General features: G+C 36.0%; 6 protein-coding genes and 1 long non-coding RNA gene across 12 annotated transcripts; 4 read left to right on the top strand and 3 right to left on the bottom strand.

Annotated features, from left to right (window-relative positions):
- Positions 1 to 409: 409 nt before the first annotated feature.
- LOC123012643 (cell division control protein 6 homolog) lies at positions 410 to 2,474 on the bottom strand. Its single transcript, XM_044410698.1, has 2 exons — positions 1,438 to 2,474; positions 410 to 1,380 (listed from the first exon to the last, which is right to left on the bottom strand). The coding sequence occupies exons 1-2, from the start codon at positions 2,196 to 2,198 to the stop codon at positions 516 to 518; spliced, it is 1,626 nt and encodes a 541-aa protein (XP_044266633.1). The 5' UTR covers positions 2,199 to 2,474; the 3' UTR covers positions 410 to 515.
- Positions 2,475 to 2,781: 307 nt separating this feature from the next.
- LOC123012644 lies at positions 2,782 to 3,659 on the top strand. The gene is made up of 3 exons (XR_006413228.1): positions 2,782 to 2,943; positions 3,202 to 3,275; positions 3,528 to 3,659. It is a non-coding gene; the product is annotated as an uncharacterized LOC123012644 (long non-coding RNA).
- A 183-nt stretch (positions 3,660 to 3,842) lies between these two features.
- On the top strand, positions 3,843 to 8,136 carry LOC123013259 (endoplasmic reticulum transmembrane helix translocase). Its single transcript, XM_044411686.1, has 8 exons — positions 3,843 to 4,163; positions 4,214 to 4,303; positions 4,465 to 6,847; positions 6,899 to 7,095; positions 7,143 to 7,282; positions 7,331 to 7,478; positions 7,525 to 7,668; positions 7,718 to 8,136. Exons 1-8 carry the CDS (start codon positions 3,903 to 3,905, stop codon positions 7,823 to 7,825), a joined length of 3,471 nt encoding a protein of 1,156 aa, XP_044267621.1. The 5' UTR covers positions 3,843 to 3,902; the 3' UTR covers positions 7,826 to 8,136.
- On the bottom strand, positions 8,134 to 10,019 carry LOC123013260 (meiosis-specific with OB domain-containing protein). The gene is made up of 7 exons (XM_044411687.1): positions 9,676 to 10,019; positions 9,396 to 9,623; positions 9,192 to 9,351; positions 8,922 to 9,142; positions 8,712 to 8,871; positions 8,478 to 8,658; positions 8,134 to 8,431 (listed from the first exon to the last, which is right to left on the bottom strand). The coding sequence occupies exons 1-7, from the start codon at positions 9,950 to 9,952 to the stop codon at positions 8,249 to 8,251; spliced, it is 1,410 nt and encodes a 469-aa protein (XP_044267622.1). The 5' UTR covers positions 9,953 to 10,019; the 3' UTR covers positions 8,134 to 8,248.
- Positions 10,020 to 10,404: 385 nt separating this feature from the next.
- On the top strand, positions 10,405 to 12,673 carry LOC123012866 (alpha-1,2-mannosyltransferase ALG9). Its single transcript, XM_044411051.1, has 6 exons — positions 10,405 to 10,594; positions 10,639 to 10,980; positions 11,027 to 11,226; positions 11,274 to 11,551; positions 11,601 to 11,931; positions 11,980 to 12,673. The coding sequence occupies exons 1-6, from the start codon at positions 10,488 to 10,490 to the stop codon at positions 12,516 to 12,518; spliced, it is 1,797 nt and encodes a 598-aa protein (XP_044266986.1). The 5' UTR covers positions 10,405 to 10,487; the 3' UTR covers positions 12,519 to 12,673.
- Positions 12,674 to 13,472: 799 nt separating this feature from the next.
- Positions 13,473 to 27,228, top strand: LOC123012604 (YTH domain-containing family protein 3). 6 transcript variants are annotated; one of them, XM_044410635.1, is made up of 9 exons: positions 13,473 to 13,701; positions 13,810 to 13,852; positions 13,916 to 14,077; positions 14,480 to 14,605; positions 14,657 to 14,878; positions 17,066 to 17,269; positions 17,327 to 17,490; positions 21,409 to 22,188; positions 25,676 to 27,228. In XM_044410635.1, exons 1-9 carry the CDS (start codon positions 13,678 to 13,680, stop codon positions 25,724 to 25,726), a joined length of 1,776 nt encoding a protein of 591 aa, XP_044266570.1. In that variant the 5' UTR covers positions 13,473 to 13,677; the 3' UTR covers positions 25,727 to 27,228. The 6 variants fall into 6 exon arrangements, with proteins under 6 accessions (XP_044266570.1, XP_044266568.1, XP_044266569.1 ...); XM_044410633.1 differs by having other exon boundaries at positions 17,066 to 17,466; XM_044410634.1 differs by having other exon boundaries at positions 13,474 to 13,701; positions 13,916 to 14,044; positions 17,066 to 17,490.
- On the bottom strand, positions 24,475 to 25,779 carry LOC123012606 (inaD-like protein). The gene is made up of 2 exons (XM_044410637.1): positions 25,074 to 25,779; positions 24,475 to 24,911 (listed from the first exon to the last, which is right to left on the bottom strand). Exons 1-2 carry the CDS (start codon positions 25,537 to 25,539, stop codon positions 24,511 to 24,513), a joined length of 867 nt encoding a protein of 288 aa, XP_044266572.1. The 5' UTR covers positions 25,540 to 25,779; the 3' UTR covers positions 24,475 to 24,510.
- Positions 27,229 to 27,236: the final 8 nt, after the last annotated feature.

Here is a 27,236-nt window from a genome sequence, read left to right as displayed (position 1 = left end):
ACATTTTTTATTGTGTGTAATCTACTAGAAATGAATTCTCAAGAGTTTTTCATGTACAGTTACGGAATTAAAATTTCGGGCAGTATTTCTCTCTCACTTCAAAAAGTTCACTGTAAACTACCTTTTAGTGTCATTTTACAATTAAACTTTTCTGATAGTGACGCTATTTTTAAGTTAAAATGACATAAACATGACAAGAGTAAAATATGAGGTTATTAACGTAAAAGTTGTTTTAGAGTTTACATTGTGAAAATGACAATAGTGCCCGAAATTTTAATTCTGCAATTGTACACCACCGAAAACAACTTCCAATGGCATTGTCACCAACACTAAGAACATAAAATACACCAGACTGTTAACGCACCCAAACGAGACACAAAACAGAAAAAACAACTAAAACATTTTCATCTCTGGTTCCTTGCATGTTATTTAAAAAAAAACATTACATTGTATTTAGTCTAAAAAATGTTCAGTTAATAAATAAAAACACTCATTGACATAAATATAAAATCTGATTACAATTTCCCTAAGCAACTGTCATCTTGTAAAATCATTGACATTAACTGTTTATCCTTCAAAACTCCACTAACTTCCTCTTCATCCCACACCAGACTAACTTTATTCATTCTGGGATCTTTCTTTTTGATAATTTTCATGATCCCTCTGGTCTCAATCAAGGAGCAAAGTCCGACAAACTCCCCTTGATCAACAACTTGAATATTCCTTTTCCCACAAACCCTCCTATACACATCATGCAGACGGCCAATTGTCACATCCTTATTCTTCGCTTTTTTCAAAATCAACAACAACGAACAAACGATGATTTTCTGTTGCAACGGAAACGAGTCCTCAACCTCCTCATCAAGATTTTGCGTCGTTCCGTAGACGTTGTTCAAAACTTGAATGACTTGTTTCAAGTCGACACTCTGAACCTTTTTCTCCTTTTCCTCCTCCAATTCCGTTGCTAAATTTTCCACGGATTTGAGGACACATTCGCCGCGTTTTTTCCTGTCGGCCATTTCGATGACACGTCGCCCGATGTCCAAAGCCCGACGGACGTCCCCTGAAATGGCGGCGACTTTGCCTGCCAACATTTGCAACGCCACTGGGGAGAATATGTCCAAAACGCCGGCATTTTTCAACCGGTTTGTGAATATTTCGACGATTTGGGGCTTGGTGTAGGGGGCGAAATGCATCAATTGGGGCTTCAGCTCGCAGCGGGCCTGGAGGCGAGGCAGGATTCGGTCGGTCAAGTCCAGGGCATTCGCTATGCCTATCAGGATCAAGCGAGAGTTCTGATTGGCCGGCCATTCGAATATTGTGTAAAGAACTGACTGTTTCTTGCTCTCTAATTGGTCGATTTCGTCCAATACAAGGAGACTGCAATAAAAAAAAAATCATGTTTTTTTAGAATCACACTTTTTTTCCTTTACTTACACCGTTTTATGTCCCTTTTGGAGGAACTTCTCAATCGCACTAACATAATCCTTCTCGGTTTTCCCACTGGTTTTAATCCCCAAATCCTTGACAATCCTCGAAAAAATCGAACCAGACGACTTGATCGACGTACAATTGACATAAACGTGTTGAATCCCTCTCGCGATTTCCTGATCCTCCAAAATCAAATTCAACGAAGCTGTCTTCCCCGTACCTGGGGGCCCACTTATGTACAACGTGCCTGACGTCCCCTCAGTCAAATGTTTTAAAATAAACTGTCTCAAATCACACAATTCCTTTTCACGACCTGGCATATTCGTTGGGCATGAACTGTGCAAAGCCCTCCTCGCATTCTGATACAAATCGTCCTGGAACAACTTTTTCCTGTTTGACTGTTCCTGGGGGCTCATCAGAGACAGTTTTTGGAGCAGGACCGTGGGTGTGGTGGGCAGATTTTCGTCATTTCCACTCACTTTCCGCTGTTTGGGGGGCGTCACGGTGCGGTCTTCGGGGGGGCTTCTGGATTTGGTTTTGTGCGGGGTGCTGGGGGGCTTTTTGAACGGTGATTTCTCGTTATCAACGATGGGGGTACTCTCTGGCAAGTCTACATTACGCGAAAGGGGCTTTAGATTTATGTAAATAACCTCCGATTCTTCTTCACTGTCTGAAATTATAATTGGTCTTCGTGTTCTTCGTGATTCTGAAGACTTTTGCTTCAGATGAAGCCTTGTTGATCTTCTGGTACGTGGTTCTGGGGTCATTTTGAGGGGGCACACAAGCGAGTCAGAACCGAGTCAAATATGTACTCATGAGAAAGGAGAGTTTGCTATCAGCACTTTTAATGTAGTTTAAGAGTAATGGGGCAATAATGACACTTTAATGAGGGTTGAAACAGCCACCATAACAGACACTTGGCACTTTTGGTGGTTTCGCGCCAACACATGCTTGCGGTCACGTGACCAAGACAAGTCTTTTGAACTAATTTAACATGATTTATTATTTTTGTTTGAAATTTAGTATTGCTTGCACAACAAAATATCTTAACGTTAGTCTAAATCTGTTATTGTTAGTTAACTGTTAATGTAACTTTGATTCATTTTAATAATTAAAAGTAGGTTTAATGTACAAGATGTTTTTAAGTAGACTTACAATCCATGTCTATTAAAATAATAAAAAAAATGCGGAAACAACACAATTTTTGGCATTTATGTCTTTTTGTAAACCAGTTCAAATTGATAAAGTAAAATTTTATAGTTTTTGTAGTTTTAGAGGTTGAATTTAGTAAAAAGTGGCTAATAAATTTGAAGCTCCCGCTCCGGATGTGGCGTTCCTCTGGCGGATTATTCTCGAAACGTTCTCATAAACATCTCGAATCCGCCTACCGACTTCCTCTTTCATTGCCATTTCTTGTTGTGTGAGGTTCACGCAAGAAATCTGCTGTTATTTTAAGAATCTTCTGGCTTTTTTAGCTGGGAATTCTTTTAACAGCTCAAGATGAGAGCGAAGGTGAGTTTTACAATATTTTTTATTTGCGATTTTTTGCTAGATTGAGTAAAAATTTTTATTGAAAGTTCGCACAAAAAGGCGGTTTTCTGACCGTTTAAAATATTCCCAAAATTACAAAGTCGCAGTTATTGTTTAATGTATTTGTTGCGAAAACTTTTTTAATCAGTTTTCGTGGATATTGGCTCAATAATTTCATGTGACGCAACTCATAACCTCACTTTGATAACCACCTTGTTCTAATTTATTTTTTATTTTCAGTGGCGTAAGAAGCGTATGCGAAGGCTAAAGCGAAAGCGCAGGAAGATGCGTGCGAGGTCTAAGTAGACTCTCATGTAAGTGGCTTTAACTTTTATCAACCCCCGGTGGAAAACCCATACATTTGTTCAAGTGTGGTCAATTCACATTGGGGGCATATTAATTCACTGTTTCCACCTGTCTCGTTCCACTGTTGGCGTTACAGACTATGGCTGTGATACATATTTTTTGGTCAACACTAATATAAATAGAACCACGCGTTTTGCGATTTTTTCTGTAATTTCTTGCATAATTTTGTTAGTTAATGCTTATTTCTATGTTTTTTGCAGGTTCCACAACCTTGTGAGCTACAACTGGCCAACTAGGACGTGGATTTCATTTAATACATAAACAAAAATCTTCGTCATTTGATTATTCATGTTTTAATCATTGACTACAAAAAAAATAAAAAATCTTGACTAGTTAACGTGTTTTAATTTTGGGAACCTTTCGTTAATAATTCTTAAAAACTCTTAAACGATTTGCCTTTTAATGGTACGTTTGTTTTTGTTTTTTCGGTTGAAAGAGATTTCGCGGATTACTGCCATCAGGCGCGGCGTCATTCGTGCGCATCATTATTCGACAGTCATTTTTTTGCAAATCTGTCAAAATTTACTCACATATGTGTCAGTCGGCCGAATCATCTTAAAATTAAACCGAAAATCATGAGTGTAACACCAAAACTGGATGATTTGGTCCAGTCAGTTTCATTATACACTCAAAAAGGAACTTTGTTTCATTTGTACGTTTTACCGTTTATATTTATTTACACAAGCTGGATCTACGTGTGGTGCGGAATTTATGGGTTTTTTGAACATTACGAAGGGGGTTTTGTGGGTCTAGCTGCTGTTGGCTGTGTACAAATATTGTGTTGTTTAGCATGTTACTGGTCTGTTCATGTTAATTGCTTTTTCACGTGTCGAAAGGTGAGATTTGTGGGTTATGTTTCAATGGGGGTAATGGTGATTTGTTGCAGGCAAAGGACCCTTTCAAAGCCACAGTCGTCAAGGTTGTACCCACGGCCAACAATGGATCGTCGGAACTCGTTCGCTTGCAGCAAAGCAAAGTGAGTTCAAATTATAAGCTTATTTGCACACAATTAGAAACTACTTACTTAAAAGCGCGTTAATTTTGTTAATTTCATTATGAAACACATTTCAAAGAAGTGTGCATATTTAAGCAAATACTGGAGTAATTACGCCCCATTTAATTCTCCATTTCTTCCAGGATGGCAGCAAAAACCCATGGTTTATTTTCCAAAAAACGAAGTACTTATGGGACGCCGACAAGAAGACATTCCGAGGTCTGGAATTTCCAATCCACAAGCAGTATTCCGAATACATGTCCTGGAAGGGCTATCAAGAAGAAGAAGACATCCAACAAGCCGAACAACTTTACAACAAAAACCACCTTGACATGGTCGTCCCCGAATTCATGGAACTGTTCAAAGAGAGAGCAACAGCCCCTTTCTTCGTGTTCCAAGTCTTCTGTGTGGGTTTGTGGTGCTTAGACAAATACTGGTACTACTCAATCTTCACTCTTGTCATGTTGGTAATGTTCGAATGCACTCTAGTGCAACAACAATTGCGAAACATGGCCGAAATAAGAAAAATGGGCAACAAGCCTTATAGTTTACTTGTGTACAGGAACAGAAAGTGGAGATCTATAACCACAGATGAGTTAATCCCAGGAGATATCATCTCGATAACGAGGTCGCAGAAGGATAATCTGGTACCATGCGATGTGCTTTTGTTGAGAGGGTCGTGTATTATTGATGAGAGTATGTTGACGGGGGAGTCGGTACCACAGATGAAGGAGGCAATTGAAAATTGTGACATGAAAAAGGAATTAGACCCTGACACTGATGGGAAATTACATGTGCTTTTTGGTGGTACTAAAGTGGTTCAACACACGCCACCTACGAAAGCAACGACGGGGTTAAGACCCCAAGACAACGGTTGCGTGGCTTATGTCCTCCGGACGGGTTTCAACACCTCACAAGGCAAACTCCTGCGAACGATTTTATTCGGAGTTAAAAGAGTGACAGCAAACAATAAAGAAACGTTTGGTTTTATTATGTTTTTGCTGATTTTTGCTATAGCCGCAGCCGTCTATGTTTGGAACAAAGGGTGCGAAGATCCTAACCGAAGTCGATACAAACTCTTCCTCGAATGCACCCTAATTCTGACTTCCGTGATTCCCCCAGAACTACCAATCGAATTGTCGTTAGCTGTCAATACATCACTGTTGGCACTGTCGAAATTGGGCGTGTTTTGTACCGAACCGTTCCGAATTCCGTTTGCCGGTAAAGTAGATATCTGCTGTTTCGACAAAACTGGTACCCTCACCAGTGATAATTTGGTAGTAGAGGGGATAGCACTAGCTAAAGACGACTCATCGGTTACACCGATCGGTGAGGTTCCTGTTGAATCGGTTCATGTTTTAGCCACGTGTCATTCACTAGTGCAAATGGATGATGGTTTAGTGGGCGACCCGTTGGAAAAAGCAACTTTAACCGCAATCGACTGGAATTTAACCAAAGCCGACGCGGTTATACCGAAAAGAGGGAAATCTCCGGGACTGAAAATATTCCACAGACACCATTTTTCCTCATCTTTGAAACGGATGTCTGTAATTGCCGGTTATAACCCGTTGGGTTCGACCGAAACCGTTTATATTACAACGGTTAAAGGAGCACCGGAGACTCTAAGAGACATGTTTTCAGACATTCCGGAGAAGTACGACGAGGTTTATTTAGAACTATCGAGACGAGGAGCTCGAGTTTTAGCTTTAGGATGGAAAGAACTCGGCAACTTGAACACTCAAGAACTGAGGGAGAAAACAAGAGAAGACATAGAAAAAGAGTTGAAATTTGCCGGTTTTGTGATAATTTCATGTCCTTTAAAAAGCGACTCGAAAGTCGTAATCAAAGAATTACAAAATGCTTCCCATTGCGTGGTTATGATCACCGGTGATAACCCCCTAACTGCTTGTCACGTGGCAAAAGAACTGAAAATTACCACGAAGACTACGTTGAATTTGACGGAGAAGAAAGGAGAGTGGGTGTGGGAGTCCATTGACCAGAGCGAGAACTTACCACTAGAATACGACTACAAAACGTTGGTCGCTAAATACGACTTGTGTATCACCGGTGATGCTTTGAATTATTTGAGAGAGAATTTTAAAACTTTCCTTAATTTGATAATTCCTTATATTAAAGTCTTCGCTCGATTTGCTCCGAAGCAGAAAGAGTTTGTCGTTGTTCAGATGAAAAATTTGGGATACACGGCTTTGATGTGTGGAGATGGAACTAATGATGTCGGTGCATTGAAACATGCAGATGTTGGAGTGGCAATTTTGGCCAATGCGCCCGAAAGGAGTACTGATATTAAAGAGTTTAAGGAGAAGATTGAAAAAGAGAAGAAGAAACTGAAAGAGGTACAAGTGGTTAAAAACAAAACGAATCATGTCAGGAGTGCCGATCAAAGAGAGAAATTGCAAGCTAATTTGAACAGGATAATGAAGGAGTTGGAAGAGACGCAAGTTGTGAAGTTGGGAGATGCTAGTATTGCATCACCATTTACAAGCAAATTATCTTCGATTATGTGCAGTAAGACTTGTTTTTGCTGGTATAAACAAAACAAAAAACTTTTTTTTTCAGTTTGCCATATCATAAAGCAAGGAAGATGCACATTGGTGACCACTCTTCAAATGTTTAAAATCCTTGCTTTAAACGCTCTTATCTTAGCTTATACTCAATCGGTATTGTACTTGGATGGAATTAAACTAAGGGACATGCAAGCAACCTTGCAAGGCCTTCTTTTGGCGGCATGTTTCTTATTCATATCAAGATCGAAGGTAATTTTTGTGTTAGAAAAATACATTTTATAAAACAGTATTTACAGCCGCTAAAAACATTATCAAAGCAGCGACCTCTTCCAAATATCTTCAATTTATATACGATCGCAACTGTACTTCTCCAATTCGCTGTACACTTCTTGTGTTTGATATTTTTGGTGCAACAAGCCAAGCTACGAGCGCCTGTGTAAGTCATGATTTTTGTTGTTGTAATTTTGGATTAATTTAATTTAAGGGATGAGAAACAAGCGAATTCGACTGAGCCTCCGAAAGTACTGACTGAAGAAGAGGAAGACGAATTGTTTGAGCCAAATATTGTAAATAGTACAGTGTACATAATATCAATGGCTTTACAAATTGCGACGTTCGCCATTAATTACAGAGTGAGTATTTTGAAATTTAAATTGACTTAAATAGTGTTAAATTTAGGGAAACCCTTATATGGAGAGTTTACGACAAAATAAAGCATTATTGTACAGTATACTGGGATCAGGAGGAACAGTTCTAGCTCTAACTCTGGGAATCGTACCTGAATTATCAACACAATTCGAAATAATCGATTTTCCTCCAGATGTAAGAATGGTAATATTTTTTTACATTCTTATTAATAGCATTTTTGCAGTTTCGAATTATTCTGTTGCAAGTCTTGTTTGCTGATTTCTTCTTTTCGTATCTGGTTGACAGAATATGTCTTTGGTTGTGCGGTGAAGGTAAAATGAAAGTGTCTTAAAAAGACTTTAAAATATAAATGAATGGTAAAACGATTGTGTATTATAATTGACTAGTATTTAATTGTTGTATTTTTTAATTTGTTAAATCATTTATCATTCCATTCGAAAGTTTAAGAAAATTTGTTGGAAAACCTTGAACCAATTGCTTTATTTTCTGTACTAATCAAAATGAAATCGTGGATTAGACTTTGAAGAGCACCAATCATATTCAGATATTTTTCTAGCGACGTAATATGTTTTTCTAGTCCACAGCATTTAAAGACGTTTTTAACTGAATGTACGAGAAAAAAGAATAAAATTGTGCAAGTCAGTTCTTTTTTATTGCAACTTACACCTTAATTCAAATTTGACGAACAATAAACATTTGAACTTAACGATTTTTAAGTAAAAACTAATTTAGTAAGACTTAGGGTTACCCACACTTAACAAATTGGTATTCTTTGTGCTGTTTCTAAGGCATTCGCTCGCTCACAACTTACGATTACGATGCGCGGACTGAATTTACTTGACATTAGTGTTATAATTCTAACAGCACAGCGTTCCATCAAAAATTTCCATTTCAGTTCACATTTTTGCCTGTCGGTCATTCTCATAAACTGCTGAACCTAAAACTGAACTTAACTACCAGAAATTGAACGTTAAAAAACCTACTGAGCACTTTAATACTTGCTCAGCAGTGGCACCCGACAAACGACAATTCTTGAGAGTACCGGTGTGATCAGATAAGTGGACACTTATATCAAAGGAGACATCAACACTCTTAGAATTTGAGGAGCATTCGCTATTTTCACAAACGGAATTCATGTTTTCAAGCCGACTTTTACAGTGTCCACTACAAAAATAGAAACGTTGATTTATTTTCTTTTAAACTTATGTAGGGTAGACCATTTGACTCGTGTCACGGGTGAAAGACCATCTAAATCTAATTGAGTTATGACAACAAACATCAGAGCTGTTAGTTGCGGGTCTGTTAAGGTATTTTCTTGAAAATTCCGGATCTTGGTGAGAATTTGTTGGACACACATCACATTCTGGATCGACTCAGCTGAGAAAAAGAGTTACACAAAAAATAGAACACTACATTTTGAAATTTACGATCTGGTAACTCCGTAATGAACTGATCCAGAATATCCGTCGCGGTCAAAGGAGCATTTTTAGCGTAATTAGCCAACGTGGCAGCTTCTTGTCCGATCGGATTTTCGGTAATAATCGAACGACTAGTGACTCCAGCACAGTAGGTCCTCAAAAACGTTGACCACTCCACTTTTGCGTCAGTTATAAAAAGAATTGTTGTCCGCGGTTTCCATGTACTCGCCCTAAACCGAAAAATTGGTCCCCGAAATAAATTATGAAAGTTATAATAACCTCGCTATAATGTCTGAATCCCAAATTGTTATTTTTAACCCCCCACTGGTGTGGTCGAAAATGACAATTTCTCGCAGCTGCATTTCTTGTCCCCTTTTCGTACTGACAGTTCGCACATTCCCAACGCTCCTTATAGCCCCCAAAATGTCAACGAGGCGCTCTACAATAACACTTTAGGACGTGGAAGTAGAATTGAGACTTCACCTTTCATGTTAGCTCCTTCATTGTGAATATCGCGAAGGGGGACAAACCCTGCTAGGGGTTTGGTGGGGAAATTTAACAACTTTGTTAGGAAAAATGTGTCTCCATTGAAGGGAAAAATCGTGGAGTGTTCGTTCAGAGTGAGGGAGTAGGGGGAGGTCACCATGGGGCAAAACTGTTCCCCAGTTTCATTAAACTTCCGGACGTTGATTCTAGGATTTCTTATTTCCACTAAATGTGAACGGAAATGTAAATTTTTCACAAACAGCAGACTTTTACTTACCAACATCCCCGGTGTAGAATTTATCACTGGCAGTGCAAACATCCTCACTGGAGCCCCAGTAGGTCACATTTATGTAATCTCTTGGCGAATCTCGCACAGTAAAGGTCCAAACAGCTTTGTATTGCTCAGTTTCTTTAGTTTTATCCAGAAATTTTCTCGGTCTTTGCTTGCCAATAATCAGTGCCACGATTAAAATGTTGTCCATGTCGGGCCCGATGTCTTTCAAAGCCACTCTCTGGAGCCCAGTACTGCTGTGAGAAGAGCCACAAATATCCATTTTCTTGAAAAACTGAAAAATTTTCCAGCTCAACAAACGAAAAGAAAAATAACCAAAATGGCACAAGCGTTTTTTTCAATTGTTAGTCACTTGTTTCATAGATGACTACGTTTCAAAAAATTATAAATTTTTTTTAATAAAATTTAGAAAAACTCAAAAAGCATTTTGATATTTTGTAATTAATTTAAGTTATACTTGTCAATAAAAAATTGCAGTATTTTTTTTTCATAGGTATACAAAAAAAAAAGAAATTTGAAAAAATTTTTGTTTTTAATTTTGTTGGTCACGTGACTTTCTAAATGTCAAAGCGTGTGGTTTAAATTTATTATTAATATTTAGTTAGGTATCATTATTAGATACAAAAAGTTTTCTTTTTCTAATAAAATTTAAAATTATTGCCATTGAACTTTTGTGATTCCTTCCCCTGAGTTGCATCAGTGGTTGCATAACCACCCCCACGTCATCTGTCAAAATTGCCAAATGGGGCGATAGCACACGTAGCAATAACTCTGAAATTTTCAATAAAAACCCTCTAATGGTGCGAAGCCAGCCGTCTTTCCGACTGCGCCAGAATGCCTCCCAGCAGCCACGTAAGAACAGCCACAAAACAGCACATCAAAAAGCCCCGAAAACGCCACCGAGGTAAAAGTGAGGTTACGTCTAAAACTCCTCTAATGTTTTTGCAGTAAACCAGAAAACAGCGGGGGTTTGGTGTACCCAGGGGGCGACACCGCGTTCAAAGCACTGCTGTCGGCGAGGTTTTGTGCTGCGATTTGGTCGCACATCTCCGATTGCGATGAAACGTACAACTACTGGGAGCCCATGCACTATTTGGTTTTCGGGAAAGGGCTCCAGACGTGGGAGTACAGCCCCCAGTATGCGCTACGGTCGTATACTTACTTGATGTGCCATGCAGCCCCCGCGTATATTTACCACAAGTTGCTGCAACCCAACCCGTTATTGATGTTTTATTTTATCAGATGTTTGTTGGGGCTGATTTGTGCCCTTGCAGAAGTTTACTTTTACAAGTAAGTTGTTTATGGACGTTTCATGCTTTAAATGTGGTTCAAACAGGGCTGTTTGTCGCGAATTTGGGGTCCACATAGGGCGCGTTTGCCTGTTTTTCCAAATATTCGCAGCGGGGATGTTTATATCAAGCACTGCGTTTTTACCTAGCAGTTTTGCTATGTACACATTCGCGGCTGCTTGTGCCGCATGGTGGCAACAGAGGTACCCCCTTGCGATTTTCTTCACGGCTTTGGGCTCACTCCTTGGTAAAGAAAACAACCAAACGACTTAATTTGACGGTGAAATGTTTCAGGATGGCCATTTGCGGCTCTTCTAGGAGTCCCCATCGCCTATGATATGCTAATTCGCAGAAAAATGTACTTGGATTTTTTTGCTTGGGGGGTTATTTCCGGATCGGTGGTGCTTTTACCCATGATTTTAATCGATTCATTCCAATACGGCCGTGTTACGATAGCCCCCTTGAATATCGTTCTATACAACGTGTTTGGGGGTGCTGGTCCCAACTTATACGGGACTGAACCATTTTCGTTTTATTTCATAAATGGGTTTATCAATTTTAATTTTATATGGGTAAGTTAGTTCCAAGAAAAAAATTGTAACGTTATTTTTTTTTAAACAGATTTTAGCCCTCTTGAGTCCTGTGGCTATAATTTTGGGTCATTTCTTCCTACCAATGAAAAACAAAAGTACACTTTATTTGCCCTATTGGCTGTCTATAAGTCCTCTATTTTTGTGGTTGGGTGTTTTTATGTTGCAACCTCATAAAGAAGAACGGTTTTTGTTTCCTGTTTATCCAATGATCTGTCTTTGTGGGGCTATCACAGTCGACATTGCCCAAAAGTTGTTTTTCAGAATATGGAATTTAATAAAGACAGTACCACATGGTACCCACTATTTAGACATTACGATGTTTATTATGGTGGCAACAATTGCAGTCACAGGGATTTTTAGTGAGTTTAGGGAAATTTCTGAAAAGTTTCCACAATTGTTTTTTTTAGATGTTTCACGAATTTTTGCACTGTATAAAAATTACCACGCCCCTCTTGACCTACTAATTGAATTGAACCGATTTCCGGCTGAATCCAGCGTTCCAGAACGAGCAATAATTAACGTTTGTTTGGGGAAAGACTGGCACAGATATCCTTCATCGTTTTTCCTCCCCAACAAAAACTGGAACGTCCGTTTTGTCCAATCGGAATTTAAAGGCTTGTTACCGGCACCTTATTCCGCCGGTAGCAATGCGACTTACATCGTTCACGATCATTTCAACGACCAAAATCAAGAAGAACCGAGTTTATATTTCAATTTGAGCAAATGCCATTTTTTGCTGGATTTGGATTTAGATAAGGAAACAGAACTGGAACCGAATTATGCGAAAATGAAGGATCGGTGGAAAATCTTGAAAAGTTACAGATTTTTGAATGCGGAAAAGTCGCATCGATTCTTCAGAGCTTTTTATGTACCCTTTATTTCAGAAAAATATGTACAGTTTGGCAATTTCAGCCTCCTGCAATCGACGAAATTAAGGATAAAATAGTTGTAGCAATAATTGTTAATCACGAATCGTGTAATTATGGAGACGTATTTTTCCATACTGTTACTGTACTGCTGGTTGAGTAAATGAGTGAACTGTCTTTTTGTGATATAGTTGTGATTTTGTAGCTTGTGTGTGGTAATAAATTAAGAACAATATTTGATTGGTTTATTTGGTTTGTTTTGACGGGATGTGAAATTTTGATCAGCGCCATCTTGTGGTGAAAATCAGTATTTTGCAACTTTCAATTCACTAAAACTTCACGCTGTAAAATTATACCCACTGCACTTATCATATAAATAACTATTTTCTAATTTGCGTTTATAATACGTTTATTAACTTCTCTCAGTAGGAGTCGTTTATGGCTATCCATAAAAGCACACTATTTTTATGAATTTAGGGTTATTTAGTTTTTGTATGCCGCTTCTGACTTGTCAGGTAACAAATTTTGCGTTGTTGCTTCGACAATTTCGCGAATTTCGGGCGGAGTGCAAACTAAATTCTGTTGGCTCATATTTTATTTATTATTATTATGTTGTAACACTAATAACTAATAATTTGTATATTTTATTTTTAATGATTGAAAAAATCAGGTGGGCGCCGAGTGTTACCAACCGATACCAACTAACACAAAATTCTCTAGACGACAAAAAAATATATTTTTTTAATTAAAATAAGAAAAAAGGGTGCGCAAATTAGAAAAAATAGCATAAAATACTCGTTTTATAATGGCATTGGCGCACTCATCCCATAGAAAACTCGCCTGCTGCTCGTTTTCTAACTTGGGATTCGTGCGCCAAATCAACCCTTATAAAACTTGTTCTTTAATATAATACTTTGCACCCTCATGCTTTAATAGACTATTGGATGAGTTGAGGTGGGTTATGTAGCCGGTGTAAACAAGAATTTAAAAATGGCGCGTTGTCAATGGCGCGTGGTTTGTGGCGCCCTCTATGCGCCATTGCCTGCGCAGTAATCGCGGTTACTAAGCGCCATTGTTGGACGGATTGACTATTTTCTATAAATACCTCTAAAAGAACTAATAATAAACATTAAACTCGAGTTTTTAGTGTAAGTGGTTAAGAATCAGGAAATTAGTGCAATAGTGCGGTTAATTTTTCGTTTGACTTAAGTGCGAAAAACAATAGAAAAAGACTAGTCAATGTCAGCAGGCGTGTCAGATCAGGTAAAAATCAAAATAGCATTTTGACAGTTTCCCGAGATAATCCACAACCAAATCTGCAATAAAATTCTTCGTTGATAACGGCAATTAATCGTAAAATTTCTATTTCATGCGCCGGTTATGTCACAGCGGATGAAAGGACAGGGAAATCAAGGTAAGACCGACGTTGTTTTAACCGGAGCGTAATGTTTGAAAACGGCCGAATTTGGTATTTTAGTGTCCAATGGCCCTAAAGAACAGCTAGGAGCGGGTGAAGGCGCTAGCGGCTCAGAGGAATTCGAACCATGGAGGTCCCAGCAGCAGAATTCAGCCGCTCACACAGCCTATCCATCAGTCCCCATTTCAAGTGCGACAGATTTGTACAATATGAGCACGGCAGGTACACCTGAAAGCAATAAACGAGCCGCAGACGGGCCTTGAAACGCTATCCAAATACAAACTTTATGCTTGAATAACATTGGATATTCCGTCTGTTGCAACCGCGAGAAATTCTTTTTCACTCCGTAATATCACAATATGAATCATTTCGATAACACACAACTGCAGTTATTGCAACAAAAACGTTTCAGTTCAAAATTTGACACGCTTCGGATTACAGTTTCCTGTAATTTAAAATTTTGCAAAAAATCATTGAGGTTATGTTCAAAATTCAAAAAAAGTCGTATTGAAAACGTGAACGATGTTTGTGCGTTTTACAAGTGAGTCGCTGCCAGTCGTGCACATTTCTTGTCATTTCCCTCCTTTCCCGACATTCCCGTGTTAATTCCTGGTTGTTTTTAAGGATACTACGGGAGCGGAGGAACTTATCCATATCAAGCGTACGGTGTAGGCGACGGGACATGGTCGAACGGTACAGATCCGATGACGTTTTTGAGCGGCTATCCTCACGACTCATACTCAATGGACGGTTAGTTCGGTTTATTAATTATTTGTTACTTTTTCAACGATTTTATTGAAGGAATGTTCGGTCCATCGACGACTTTTTCCACCCCGACGGCATTCGGACAACCGTCATCCTTCAACTACTTCACAGCACACAGCAACGGCGACTACAGCACGTGGGGAAGTCAGTTGGGAGGACAACGGAAGTACGAGGACTACTACAGGGACCCTTCAAACATGTACACTCAGGCAGTGCCAGACTCGATAAAAAGTGTCGAGCAGGCCATGCAAATACTAGGTGAGAAGGACCCAAAAAGAATATTTTTTCTTTAAATTGCGTGTTTTAACAACGATTTATTTATAAATTAGGTGATTAAATGTGTTGCTCTCTAACAAATAGTATAATCATGAATGTGGTGGTAACTTTCACTAATTGGCGGCTAATTAGTTGAAATGAACCAATTTCGTTATAAACAATGCTATTTGCGAAATTTTCCTTTTCATTGTTTAGCAAACGCTATGTTTTGTCTAACTGTAATGAAAATAAAGTGCATAAAATTTCATTTCAAAACTGACATGATAATTCTATGAAATGATACCGCCTGTAATGTGGAAATTGCGTTATAATTGTTGTATATTATTTCTCGGAAGTCGGTTTATTTATAATTTGTAATTTTAGAACGGGATTGTTTGTAGTAAATTTAATTCTGCACTGTAGCCTTTTTATGGATAATTTTATCTGATGAATGATTACTCTCAATAATGATCGACATTAATACTCTTTCTTAATTTATCAAGAATTTGCGACGTGGAGTAATCGATCTTTCAAAGTTATTTTTATATATTTTTAACTTGTGACTAATTTTTTAGGAGTTTGTATTATAAGTAGAAAACTCGTATATAATTCACTGTAAACTTAATTTGTTAAATAATTGATTTTCCAATGTTTGAATCTTTCTTTATCGATGTCTGCTTACGTGATTGTGTTAGAAGTGCCTAAGCAAGAACAATTCGGGGCATGAAAATAGGCGATATATATACAGGGTGTTCCAATCAAAACGAGTCACCCCAAGTGTCTCAGAAACTAAAAAGACTTTGCAAAAACGCCGAAACAGGTCAATTTTGTTTCTGAGGGGGAAATTTTTTGACGTAATTTTTAAAGCACTCCCAATAACCCCCTAACCCCCACATACCGCAACTTTAAAAATTTAAATAGCACTACCCTACTTGTGGCACATCAAATGAAAGCTATTTTAACAAGCTTTTCAAAACTTTTTACCAAAATTGAATCAGACCATTCATTCATGAGATACAGGGAGTTCTAATAAAAACGAACTAGAAAGAATTTGCAAAAAAAAAAAACGAAACAGGTTAATTTTGTTTTAAAAAAGACATTTTTTGACACAATTTTAAAAGCACCCCCACTAACCCTCTAACTTTTTCCACCTCAATTTCGGAATTTCAAATGACACCGACTCACTAAAAGTGTTTTTAAAATGTTGTTTAAACCTTTTTTATAAAGTTGAATGGGATTATCTATTCATAAGATATTTCCAAAGACAATGTTTCTAATTAGTAATAATTTCTAATAAAAACTATTTAAAAAAAATACAAGAAACTTACTAATATTGCTGTAAGTATTATTGGAGCTGTAAGAAACTTATTTTTATTTCTTTATTTTATTGACAATATAATCGTACTAAAGGACAAGGGGTAATGAAGTTTCTTATAATTTAATGTAAGTATCTAAAAAGTAGCAATATAGCTATTTTAAAAGTGTTTTCATTTTTTGTATCACTAGCGATTGGTGCTATTTGACATTTTAGAGTTGAGTGGCATAAAGGTTAAAGGAATAGTGAAGTTGCTTTTAAAATTGCTTAAAAAATGTTCCTTTTGAAAACAAAATTAAGCTGTTTCGTTTTTTTTTTGCAAATTCTTTTTGGTTCGTTTTTATTCTCATGAATAGATGGTCTGATTTAATTTTGGTAAATAGTTTTGAAAAGCTTGTTAAAAAAATAGCTTTCATGTGATGTGCCACAAGTAGGGTAGTGCCTTTTAAATTTTTAAAGTTGGGGTGCGTGGGGGTTGGGGGTTACTGGGAGTGCTTTAAAAATTACCTCGGAAACAAAATTGACCTGTTTCGGCGTTTTTACAAAGTCTTTTTAGTTTCTGAGATATTCGGGACGGCTCGTTTTCATTTGAACACTCTGTATTTATTGAAAATAAGCGAATGCAAATATTTCTTTGAAAATTAAAGAGATTGATTTATTTGGTCCATTCTTAAGTTTTATTGAGTCACAACAGCTGCAGCCCAATTATATTCAATAAGTTCGTGATAAAAAAGACATAATTTCACGGAGCATCATCTTTTTGAGCCCGACTCCATAATTAACCATTAATTTAACAAACACTCAATTATTAATCGTCGCAAACGCACGATTTCTCCTTACATCAAACTCAAACGTGACATTTTAATTGTTTTTAGACATAAAATCGTCGTCGGAATCGTCTAAAGAACCGCTCGGTCAGGCGAAAAAAACGACTTGGGCGAGCATCGCCAGCCAACCGGCTAAACCCCAATTGACCGTACAGAATCAAGGACTGAAAAAGAAAGGTCCAGGTATGCCGCCGGGTCCAATAGTGCCCGGCAAACACAACATGGATATAGGAACGTGGGACACGAACAAGAGTACGCCACCTCAATTGCCCATCGTTAATAATACGGCACCGAAAACTATTGCACCAGGTATGGGGGTGCGGCCCGGCTGGAACGGTCCTCCAACGACGCGACCAGCGCCTCCAAGCGCCCCACGACCGGGACCACCGCAACATCCCATGCAGTCGTATCAGCCGCAAGCGATGATGCAACCGCATATGCCGCCGCCGGTGAGCATGCCCAACATGCACACAGTAAGGGTCTCACCATTTTATTTTAATCATTTCGAAAATTGACCAAAATAAGGGGCAAATACAGTGTATACCAGTTATTGCAGAAGTGATGACAATTATTGAACACTTTGTATACGGGCTGTTTATGGTTTTGGAGTTGAAAAATAAAAAATAAATTCCAGAGTTTATTTAATGTAAATACCTAACATTTTGAATGAAGCGTAACTAAAAATATGTAGTACAAAACTTATTTTTATACAAAATATTAAGTAGATCTGACTCGTCTTCGTCAGAAAAAAGCATGTTCCTACAATTTTTTAAGTTTTTCTTCTTCACATCCATAAGACATAACGTACAAAAGATCTCTGTTTTTGTTTTATCGGCCACATGTATACAGATAAATTATACCTCCAAATAAAACCTAAACATGTTTTTAATTATTTGTGATAATAATTTAATGCAATTTAAAGTGATTTGAAAGTAAATTTTAGCAGGGCCCAAAAATAACTTTTTTTTAGTACACGGTTTGGGGGTCTATGGAAGAGAAAAGTCACTTTATAGTTTTGACAATGTCATCATTTGATTTGCTTTTGCTTTAGTTTTTATCAAAATTCGAAGATCTTTTTTCTATTTAATCCCTTCCAGCGAAATGGTTTATAATACGTTTGATTCGTTTTTTTTTCCAGATTTATGAACATGAATTGCAAAAAAATATTAAAATAATAAATTGGTTGTCGTGATTATGATTTACGGTCAAACACAAGTAATGATACTAATGGCCATTGTTGCAGCAGAAGCAGCCGTTCTCAAACAAATAATATAAAATGGATTATTTTCTTTCACAACGTGAATTTTTGTTTTATATAGCGTAATAGTTTCCTTCTACCATAAATGTCATCTCATTAATATATCAACCTCAAGACCGTAAACACCCTGTAAAAGAAGTAACAGATATTCATATAAAAAAGGAAAACACAATTGTGAAAAAAACTTGGCGTTTTTTCATTGAGAAATACCGTACGATCGAAAAAAAAAATAAATTAGAGTAGGCGGTGATTATAATCTTTCAGATGGCAATCCTGACTTTTGACATCAAATGTCAGTCGAAACTTTGACAAGTTTGCGTTTTATTTTGAGTGAAATAATTCTAATAAATCTAAAATAACATTTTAGAGCAGAAAATTTTTATTGTTACAAAAGTAATGTACAAGATGAAAATGGTAAATGGTCATTTTCACAGTTTGTGTGGAAAATTTTCAGCAAAAGATGTTGCCAACTGTAGAAGCTTAATCGTCGCCTACGCTTTTTTGTTTTTTTCGATGGCACGGTATTTCCATGGCAAACTATGCGAAAACTACTATGGATGGTAGTGAATTTCCTTCATTGTAAGAAAAAGACAAAATAACTTGGAAATCATTAAATTTAAGTATAGGGAATCTTGATACAGATCCATGCAGAATTAAATTCTCTTTCATTTAGTGAAAAAAAAAATAGGGTCTTCCTTTTGAAAAACTTCAGTTACGGGTATTATTTGACCTTAAATTTTGGAAGATTGTTAATTACTTTTCTAATAATAAATACACGAAGGAAAAGATCTAATCTTTCATTTTCATATGCTCAAAGACGATTTAATTCAAAAATAATTAAAAATGGCAGAGTTATCGATTTTTGGAGAGAAAGATGCAAATTCAAAAAGTCTAAATATTTCAAAAACGGTTAAATTTAGTGCCACCATCTTGAATTATGGCTATAATCAAAATTTTAGATAAATTTCACTGTTAGAACTCTCAATACTTCTAATGTGGAGTTTAGCCAGAACAGCCTGTATAAAAGAAATAACATATTCAGGTAAAAATTATTTTACAAAACGTCATTTTGTAGATAATTTTTGAGTGAAATTTAATCTCAAATAGCAGTGGCGCCAACCACTTTACAACACTTTACTTATTGTTATTTTTGGGTATTAATGTAATCAAGATTAATTTTTATTAAATATTTTATCTTAATTATATTCTATTTTATCGCTGTTTCAATCTGTATTGAGATTTAGAAATGTTACTGGAAGATACCGGGTGTCTCAACTAAGTTGTCTCGGTCAATATTTTATTATCAGATCAGTATTTCAATTTTAATTTGTTTATTTAAATGTGAAAATATAAGTAATACAATTAATTTTTTCACAACAATTTTAAAATTTTTATGGAGATTTATAATTTTAATTTATTAGTTTTTGTTATTAAAAAAAGAATAGTATAGTGGAGTTAACTTTTAACTTAAGACTATTGATTAGGCTTGACATTTAGCCAACCAATAGAAATCTAATGATTTTTGTTGTTGTGAAATATTCTATTTTGGATTTTATTTTTGTGCAGTTTTTTTTATTATTATTTTAATTAATAGATGTTGATAATAATCACTTTAGACAACGCAAACATTCTTTTTCTACATCAATATTCGATTTAATAATTGAGGAGCAGACTTTCAAAAAGTATTTTGTCCAAATTTGCATTTTTGTAGAAGAGAACAAAAACTGTTTTTCTTTTAAGAAATAATTTTAGTTTATTCCAATTCATAAAAACGTGAACAAATTGTATTTTGAAAGTCTGCTCCTCAATTATTCCATTCCTTTTTCAAATGAACTTGATATTTAAAGTTTTCTTGAGTTGGTTTCTTAATCGGAAATTTTTATTAGGACTTTATTGTTTACTAAAGCATTTTTTGTAGCTTGACGCTGGTGATGATCAAAAAACTGTTGAACTTGAATATGCTCGTGGCTGTTTACTCTTTCAGTAACCTAAATGAGAATTTATTGTGGCTTCTCTTGTTCACAATTTTTGTTTTCTTATCGATTTTGCAATAATTTAATTTTTTTGAAAAAAAAGCAGAATCATTTTTATCACATTTGCGAATTCGATAAGAAAACTTCTTGTTAGTGTAAAACTTGCAACCACTGGCTCAAAAACCGTTTGATTTTTAAAACTCTAAAATATTAACTTATTTTTACACAAATAATAAGGCAATTAAGAGAATAACTTTGATCAAGAGGCATTTTCATTCTTATATGTCTAAATTTTTACAGAATAAGTTTTCGAGAAAATTGTATTATGCAACACAAAATACAAAATCAATGTAATCAACGAAATAAATGTTTAAATCACAATTTTCTACTAAAATAAAGCGATTTGAGCTACTTCTAATAAATTTTTGCTTGATTTTAAGCCAGAAGTCATTCAAAATAAATGCTTAAATTGCAGTTTTTGGTCAAAATAAAGCAATTTGAGCTATTTCTAATTTATTTTTGATCAATTTTAAGCTAGAAATTGTTGGAGATAAATGTATTTCAACGAAATAAGTGCTTAAATCAAAGAATGCAGCAAAAAAGACTGCAATTAAAGAATGTACCTATTTGATTGATTTACAACGATTTCTGATTTAAAATTAAACCAAATTAATTGGAAATAACACAAATTGCTTTATTTTGACCAAAAAGTGGGATTAAAGCATTTACTTTGTTGAAATACATTGTTTCAGAGTGATTTCTTGATTAAAATCGAGCAAATTTGGTTAGGAAATAGCCCAAATTGCTTTATTTTGGTTGAAACTACGATCTAAGCAATTATTTTGTTGAAATACTTTGATTTGTAATCATTTATGGATTAAAATCGAGCAGAGATTCATTAAAAGTAGCTTAAATCTTTTTATTTTTGAAGAAAATTGTAATTTAAAATTTAAAATAGCACAAATTGCTTTATTTTGACCGAAATTGGGATTTAAGCAATCATATTGTTGAAATAAATTAATTTAGAATGATTTCTGGGTTGAAATCGAGCAAAATTCAATCGGAAATAGCTCAAATCGTATTAAACTGTTGTTGTTTATGGACAACCTGTGTTGTAGTTTTGTTGTTTTAATTTGTTTATTGTGAGTGTATCTGTTTAGGGTTTGATGCCGGCGCCGGGTGCCCCCATGCCTATGATGGTGCCACAACAGGCGCCAACCCACCCCGTTCTGGACGAGCTCCGCGGCAAGAACAACTACAATCCGAGTGAATTTGATTTGACCGCGCCGAATGCTCGCTTCTTCGTAATAAAATCGTATTCGGAGGACGACATCCACAGAAGTATCAAATACGAGATCTGGTGCAGCACCGAACACGGCAACAAGAGACTGGATCAGGCGTATCGCGAACGTGAAGCACACGGTGCGATCTATTTGTTTTTTTCTGTGAACGGTTCGGGACATTTCTGTGGCATGGCACAGATGGTGTCGCCTGTAGACTACAACGCGAACAGCTCAGTGTGGTCGCAGGACAAGTGGAAGGGTCAGTTCAAAGTGCGTTGGATCTACGTTAAGGACGTTCCGAATGTGCAACTGCGTCATATCCGTTTAGAAAACAACGAGAATAAGCCGGTGACGAACTCGAGGGATACGCAAGAGGTGCCCCACGCGAAAGGATTGCAAGTGTTGAGGATTATGCATTCGTATCGGCATTCGACGTCGATCTTTGACGATTTCGTGCACTACGAAAAGAGACAAGAGGAGGAGGATAGTAGGAAACAGCCGCACAAGGACAACCACGACATGGCAGGACATGGGAATAGGGATCATAAGGATAGGGGAGAGCACAGAGGCGGGAGGAATCACGATAGGGATCAGGATAGGGATAATCACAGGCAAGGGGGGCATCGGAACAACGACCATCATGGGGGACATCATAAAGTAAGTGATGGTATAGAACACTGAACTCGTATTAATAGAAATGTAATTAAAAAAGGAGACGTTTATTAGGACGTAATTAAATTAGGAAATACATTTATTATATAAAAAAAAAAAGGTTTTGAGCAAATATATGTATATTTGGTAAAAACGAAATCTCCTAATCCCAAAGCATTGATTCACTTACGTCTCAAAGTTTCACCCGAGGGCAACCTATAAAAAACAAATGTAAAATTGCAAGTAATATACATCTTTCGTGAAAAATTATAATAAAACAAAACTAAATTTAAAAATTTCAAAGCTATAATTCATGGCAAAAATTTGCTCCTTATAAACCTCATTCTACGCCTATGTATTGTTTACAAATTGTGAGTTTACTTACTTGTGGAAAGAAATCGAAGATTTAGCAGATTCTGCACACTACATAAGAATTAACCATAGCGTTTTATTGTAAAAAAAGTACAAAACACACTTAAAAATTGGAAAAATTACTGTCAGAAAATGTGACAGCTGTCGACTGTCAAAAACAATAGGAATCGACCAATCACAAGCCTTCTCTCTTGTAAACACTTGCAGAGGTTATGTGTGTTACAAACAAACCAATTCCAGAGGCATTTCTATTAATACGAGTTCAGTGGTATAGAAGAATTCTTTTAATTTTACCCGAATGTCATAAACTTTGTTGTCTCTCTCACTCTTCAAGTAAGTAGGTAGGAGCAAGTATGATAAACGTTATGCCGCTCTCTGGTGCCACCAGTGATATATTGTCTTTCTTGTACTTAAAGTGTGTTTTTTTTTAGAACGAAGTAGGTGGCATCAGCATCGGCCCCATTTACACAATACAATTCTTAGAATTGTGTAAAATTGATTGCCTATTGTGGAGGGGTAATTTTAAAAACGAAGAAAATTTCAATGTTATTTGTTTTTTGGCATTTTATTCTAAATTAGTGTCTACAAATTCAATTAAGAACAAGAACAACATTCGATGAATCTTACGTTTACTTAAAAATAAAACAAGAACATAAAAAAGGACTCTTAAATTTTTTTTTGGAATACATAATACCTAAACAACAATCTAATCCTTTGTTAAAAATGCAATGAAATCTTTCATTCATTAGAAGTGGTCGAAGGTAATAATCCACAATTTATTCAGTGGAAAAAGACACCATCGATTTGAATTAGGTACCTACGTAATCAGTAAGGACATCGTTCTCGGTCGAAACATCTCCTGTTTCTAATTCCCACTCAAGAAAAATAAATAAAAAAATAAATTTCGCGTAGATATTATGTATCATTATTTTCACTACTAACTGGCTTTCCCCTAGAATTTTTTTTACAATAGAATCAGGTTGTTGTTCTGCCATTATACTACACCAAAATGCTGAAATCATGCACCAACAAACAACACTTTAACTTAAAAAATTATGACATATTTCAAAAATAATGTCAAAAATTAGAGATTTTTTAAAATTATTTGGTAATTATACAGTGAAATCAAAAAGTCTGTCTATCAAGCAAGCGTAGAAATTTAAAACGTATGTCTGTGGAAGATAAAATGTCACAATGACAAATAAGAAATGTCAAAATATTTTTTATGTAAATTATGACAGGAAACCGTGATGAACGATTTTTATGAATAAACACCAACAAGATCTCATTTTTTCTTATAATAATTCAATTTAATTAGCCCAACGTTTTAATTTTTATAAAATAATTTTTTGACATCTAGATAACATACGAACTGCCATGCAACATACGTCCTCAACTAGGACGCCTACTTGATAGAAAGACTTTTTGATCGCACTGTAGTTTAATGTAAATAAAGCTTGTCACGTGGTGCAAAATAGAGTAACCTGATTTGCCAATTTTAGTCCCTTCGTTCTTAAAAAAAAAAATAAACTATAGGTCGTTTAAAAGAGACAGCAAACTTTAGCACGCCTATCTACTTCACTCAACCAAAACATAACAGTGATTCTCAATAGGTTAAAAAATGCAGCAAGAGAAATTGACAATTAATGAATGGATGTTTAATAAAATAAACAGACTGTTAACATTTTGTTTTGCTTGAAAACATACAAGACTTATTAATTTATTAAAATAATAATAATAAGTTTTAGCTTAGTCGCGTCTCATAGTTTGAGAACGACTGGTGGTCCCTCCTATTTTATTTGTATTTTGTCTCACTCATTCGAATAATAACAACAAAGACAAAACTAGTAGCGCATGGGATTGTGTTATTTGACACAGTTTTACGATAAACGGGAAAAATTAAAAGAATACTACTATGTATTCAACAAACTTTATTAATTGGAAAAGACAAAATTCCTAAAATGAGTTTCTAAATTTAGATCCATCTTTTCGTACGGCTTCGACAAAAACATATCCAGATTTGATATTTTTAAACACTTCGACTGCCTCACTGTGAGTCAATCCTTTCATTGGTCGATTATTAACCGAGATAATTTGGTCGCCTTCCCGCAAAACACCCAATTCTGCAGCTTGTCCCTGTTCAAAAATCGTTTTTACGTAAATTCCCATCGTTCCCTTGGGAGAATCTTTTCCACCAACGATAGAAAAACCCAGCGATTTCAAACCGGGGCCTTTGCAAAACCTCACGGAAAAAGACAATTGGCCGGTGACACTGCAGTATTTTTCGGTGTAGTACGAATTGCGACGTCTTCGGATTTGGACTGCTTCGGGGCCGGTGAATTTTCGCATTCCAGTGACTGTGGGTAATTTAAACACGTCATTGTTTATAGTTTTTCGCGAAATCAGAATTTCTATAGTCTTGTCGGGGTTTAAAAAATTGTTTAGCGACAGAGTGGGTCCAGTTTGGGTCAATTTTTGGCCATTTATCGCGATAATTTCGTCACCGATTTGAAAATTACCGTTTTTGGCGGCGGCTGAGTCTGGTACAATTTGCGAAATGTAGTAACCTGTGATTTGGTTTGAAGCAAAGGTCCATTTCGGGTGGATTTCAAGTCCGATCGTTTCGTTTTTGTCTAATTTCAAAATGACACTTTCATGTGGAGTTTCATTTTGATTCAAATCATGTTTTTGTTTTTTTAAAACATTGTCACAAATGTCGTCACGTTGTCTCGGCCGTTTTAATTTTTTTTCAGGTTTTACGTGAAATTCGTCGTTTGTTTTTAATCGAATTGCACCGATTGGTGAATCCGTTAAGGATTCGTCACTGTTCACTTTAATTAACGACACTGATTTGAATTTTCTTGCTAAAACTATGTTTGTCAAGGTTGTGAGACTGCCGGCGGAGAGGGCCCTTCGTTGGGGCTTTGCGAGGTCATCGTCGGATTTGTGGCGTCTCAGAGAGAATAAATTTTTGATGGATTTCATGGTGTTAGACGCACACGATTAGATTTCGCACATTGCAAGGTGTTATCTTTATCCGGTTGTTATCGCCGAATTTTTTATTTTTTGACGTATTATTATCGCAGGAAAAACGATTTATTGGTGTTTTTTTTTGTTGCAGGACCGCGGAGACAACAGTCGGGGTCGCGGGGGCCGAGGCGGGCGCAATTAAAGCAAAAATCGATGATAATATAAAAGAATAAAGAAAAATAACACATTGTTATGGCTGCTCTTTACTGTAGTGTTATAATCTATTACTAGCTTGTTATTTCATATACTTCACATAGACGGTATCAAGATTAGTTAATCCGTACTGATGGTTTCAGCATTGCTCTAGTTTAGACGCCCCCCTCCCTTCCCTGTATAATTTTTCTACATAATTTGCTTATATCATGTTGCTTTCAATGAGATAATAATGACCGGTTAAGTTAATTGATGTGTATTTGCCTAAGAAAAAAGTTTCAGTGAATCACCTGGGTCTATGTGGTGTTGCTATTTTAAAGAAAAACCAAAAAAGCCAGAAAAAAATTTCCAATTAATTTATTCATGTGGGTTTTGAATTGAATTTTTAAATATCGACTTTAACTAAAAAGGTATATGGATTCTAGTAATATAGTTGTATAAATAAAAGAGTAACAAACTAGTGGCCCCCACTCTTCGGATCGGGCTGAAATGCAATCAAAAAAGTATATAGTAGTGCAGTGCTCATTTGATTTTACTGTCGAGTGGACTCTTTAATAAATTAAATTGTAATATATAACTAGAAGAACGTTGCGAGGTAGTTGAATTAATTAAAAGTGTTGATTTATCCGGACTAATTTTGAAAATCAGCTGCGAAACGTCGAAGAGTCGTGCCGAAGATCCACGAAGAAGAAATTTTAAAACCAACTACTACTATCCGAACACTCTGAAGCTGTGAAAGTGATAATAGAGCTACAGGACAAATAAACAAATTGGCTAAAAGTTTCGTTTCTTGACGGACAGTGACAAGTTTGTTTGTATATGTTACAGTTTTACTAATGTTTTTCAATTTTGTAATCTTGTAGGAAATGAACTATGTGCAGTTTTTATTAAGATATTTGTTAAAAAATGAATAGTTTAAAGCGAGGCTGAGAAAACCCGCGAATGCTATGTTTAGACTTGAACCTCGAATTCCCGCTCACCAAATTTTGTAAATATTTTTTAGATGATTATAATTAAATATATAAAATATTTAAATGTAGGTGCTACTTTTTACAAACGAGCCACATTGGTTGTATCGATTCAGACACCTTTTTTGTAATAAGATGAACATAGCATTTGGTTTTCGTTGTCTTTTTGTACACTGTGCCTAATATATTAGACTGATGCACTGAGTGCATTGTGATTGTAAAAATATTGATTGATTGTGTGATCCGAACAGTGGGCATCCTCTGTTGATAGCTACATCAATAAAAGAAACATCAATTATGATTGCAAGTTTCTTTGTTTGGCCCTCCTCGGTAAGTGCATATCATTAAAGTTTTCCCATGTATTCATTCATTTCTCCTTATTGTTACGATTTGTTTCACAATTTGTTGTACTGTTTCTTTTCACTAAGATTATGTAGCAATATTATTAAATAATTTCTCCTATAACTTATATTTATGATCATTTGTTACAAATACAATTTATGAAGGTAACAGTTCCGCAAGATTTTATTT

This window comes from Tribolium madens, unplaced genomic scaffold, assembly GCF_015345945.1.
Source record: "Tribolium madens isolate multiple individuals breed KSU strain unplaced genomic scaffold, Tmad_KSU_1.1 Scaffold_96;HRSCAF=242;Tcas5.2_LG5, whole genome shotgun sequence".
NCBI classification, from domain to species: Eukaryota; Metazoa; Arthropoda; class Insecta; order Coleoptera; family Tenebrionidae; genus Tribolium; species Tribolium madens.
Note: the sequence above shows the minus strand (reverse complement) of the source record. Positions and strands in the feature narration are given on the sequence as shown.

Bases quoted from the DNA above. Each gene is read 5' to 3' on its own strand.
- LOC123012604 (XM_044410631.1), top strand. From the start codon at position 13,678: ATGTCAGCAGGCGTGTCAGATCAG. The intron at 14,606-14,656 runs GTTAGTTCGGTT...ATTTTATTGAAG, and splicing joins CGACTCATACTCAATGGACG to GAATGTTCGGTCCATCGACG. The intron at 14,879-17,065 runs GTGAGAAGGACC...AATTGTTTTTAG, and splicing joins GCAGGCCATGCAAATACTAG to ACATAAAATCGTCGTCGGAA.
- LOC123012606 (XM_044410637.1), bottom strand. From the start codon at position 25,539: ATGAAATCCATCAAAAATTTATTCTCTCTGAGACGCCACAAATCCGAC. The intron at 24,912-25,073 runs GTAATTTTCAAA...AATTACCCACAG, and splicing joins CTCAGCCGCCGCCAAAAACG to TCACTGGAATGCGAAAATTC.
- LOC123012643 (XM_044410698.1), bottom strand. From the start codon at position 2,198: ATGACCCCAGAACCACGTACCAGAAGATCAACAAGGCTTCATCTGAAG. The intron at 1,381-1,437 runs GTAAGTAAAGGA...TTTTTATTGCAG, and splicing joins CAAAAGGGACATAAAACGGT to TCTCCTTGTATTGGACGAAA.
- LOC123013259 (XM_044411686.1), top strand. From the start codon at position 3,903: ATGAGTGTAACACCAAAACTGGATGATTTGGTCCAGTCAGTTTCATTA. The intron at 7,283-7,330 runs GTAAGTCATGAT...ATTTAATTTAAG, and splicing joins GCCAAGCTACGAGCGCCTGT to GGATGAGAAACAAGCGAATT. The intron at 7,479-7,524 runs GTGAGTATTTTG...TGTTAAATTTAG, and splicing joins CGTTCGCCATTAATTACAGA to GGAAACCCTTATATGGAGAG.
- LOC123012866 (XM_044411051.1), top strand. From the start codon at position 10,488: ATGGTGCGAAGCCAGCCGTCTTTCCGACTGCGCCAGAATGCCTCCCAG. The intron at 10,981-11,026 runs GTAAGTTGTTTA...TGGTTCAAACAG, and splicing joins GCAGAAGTTTACTTTTACAA to GGCTGTTTGTCGCGAATTTG. The intron at 11,227-11,273 runs GTAAAGAAAACA...GAAATGTTTCAG, and splicing joins GGCTTTGGGCTCACTCCTTG to GATGGCCATTTGCGGCTCTT.
- LOC123013260 (XM_044411687.1), bottom strand. From the start codon at position 9,952: ATGGATATTTGTGGCTCTTCTCACAGCAGTACTGGGCTCCAGAGAGTG. The intron at 9,143-9,191 runs GTTATTATAACT...TTTTCGGTTTAG, and splicing joins GATTCAGACATTATAGCGAG to GGCGAGTACATGGAAACCGC. The intron at 8,659-8,711 runs GTCTACCCTACA...CTATTTTTGTAG, and splicing joins CCCGTGACACGAGTCAAATG to TGGACACTGTAAAAGTCGGC.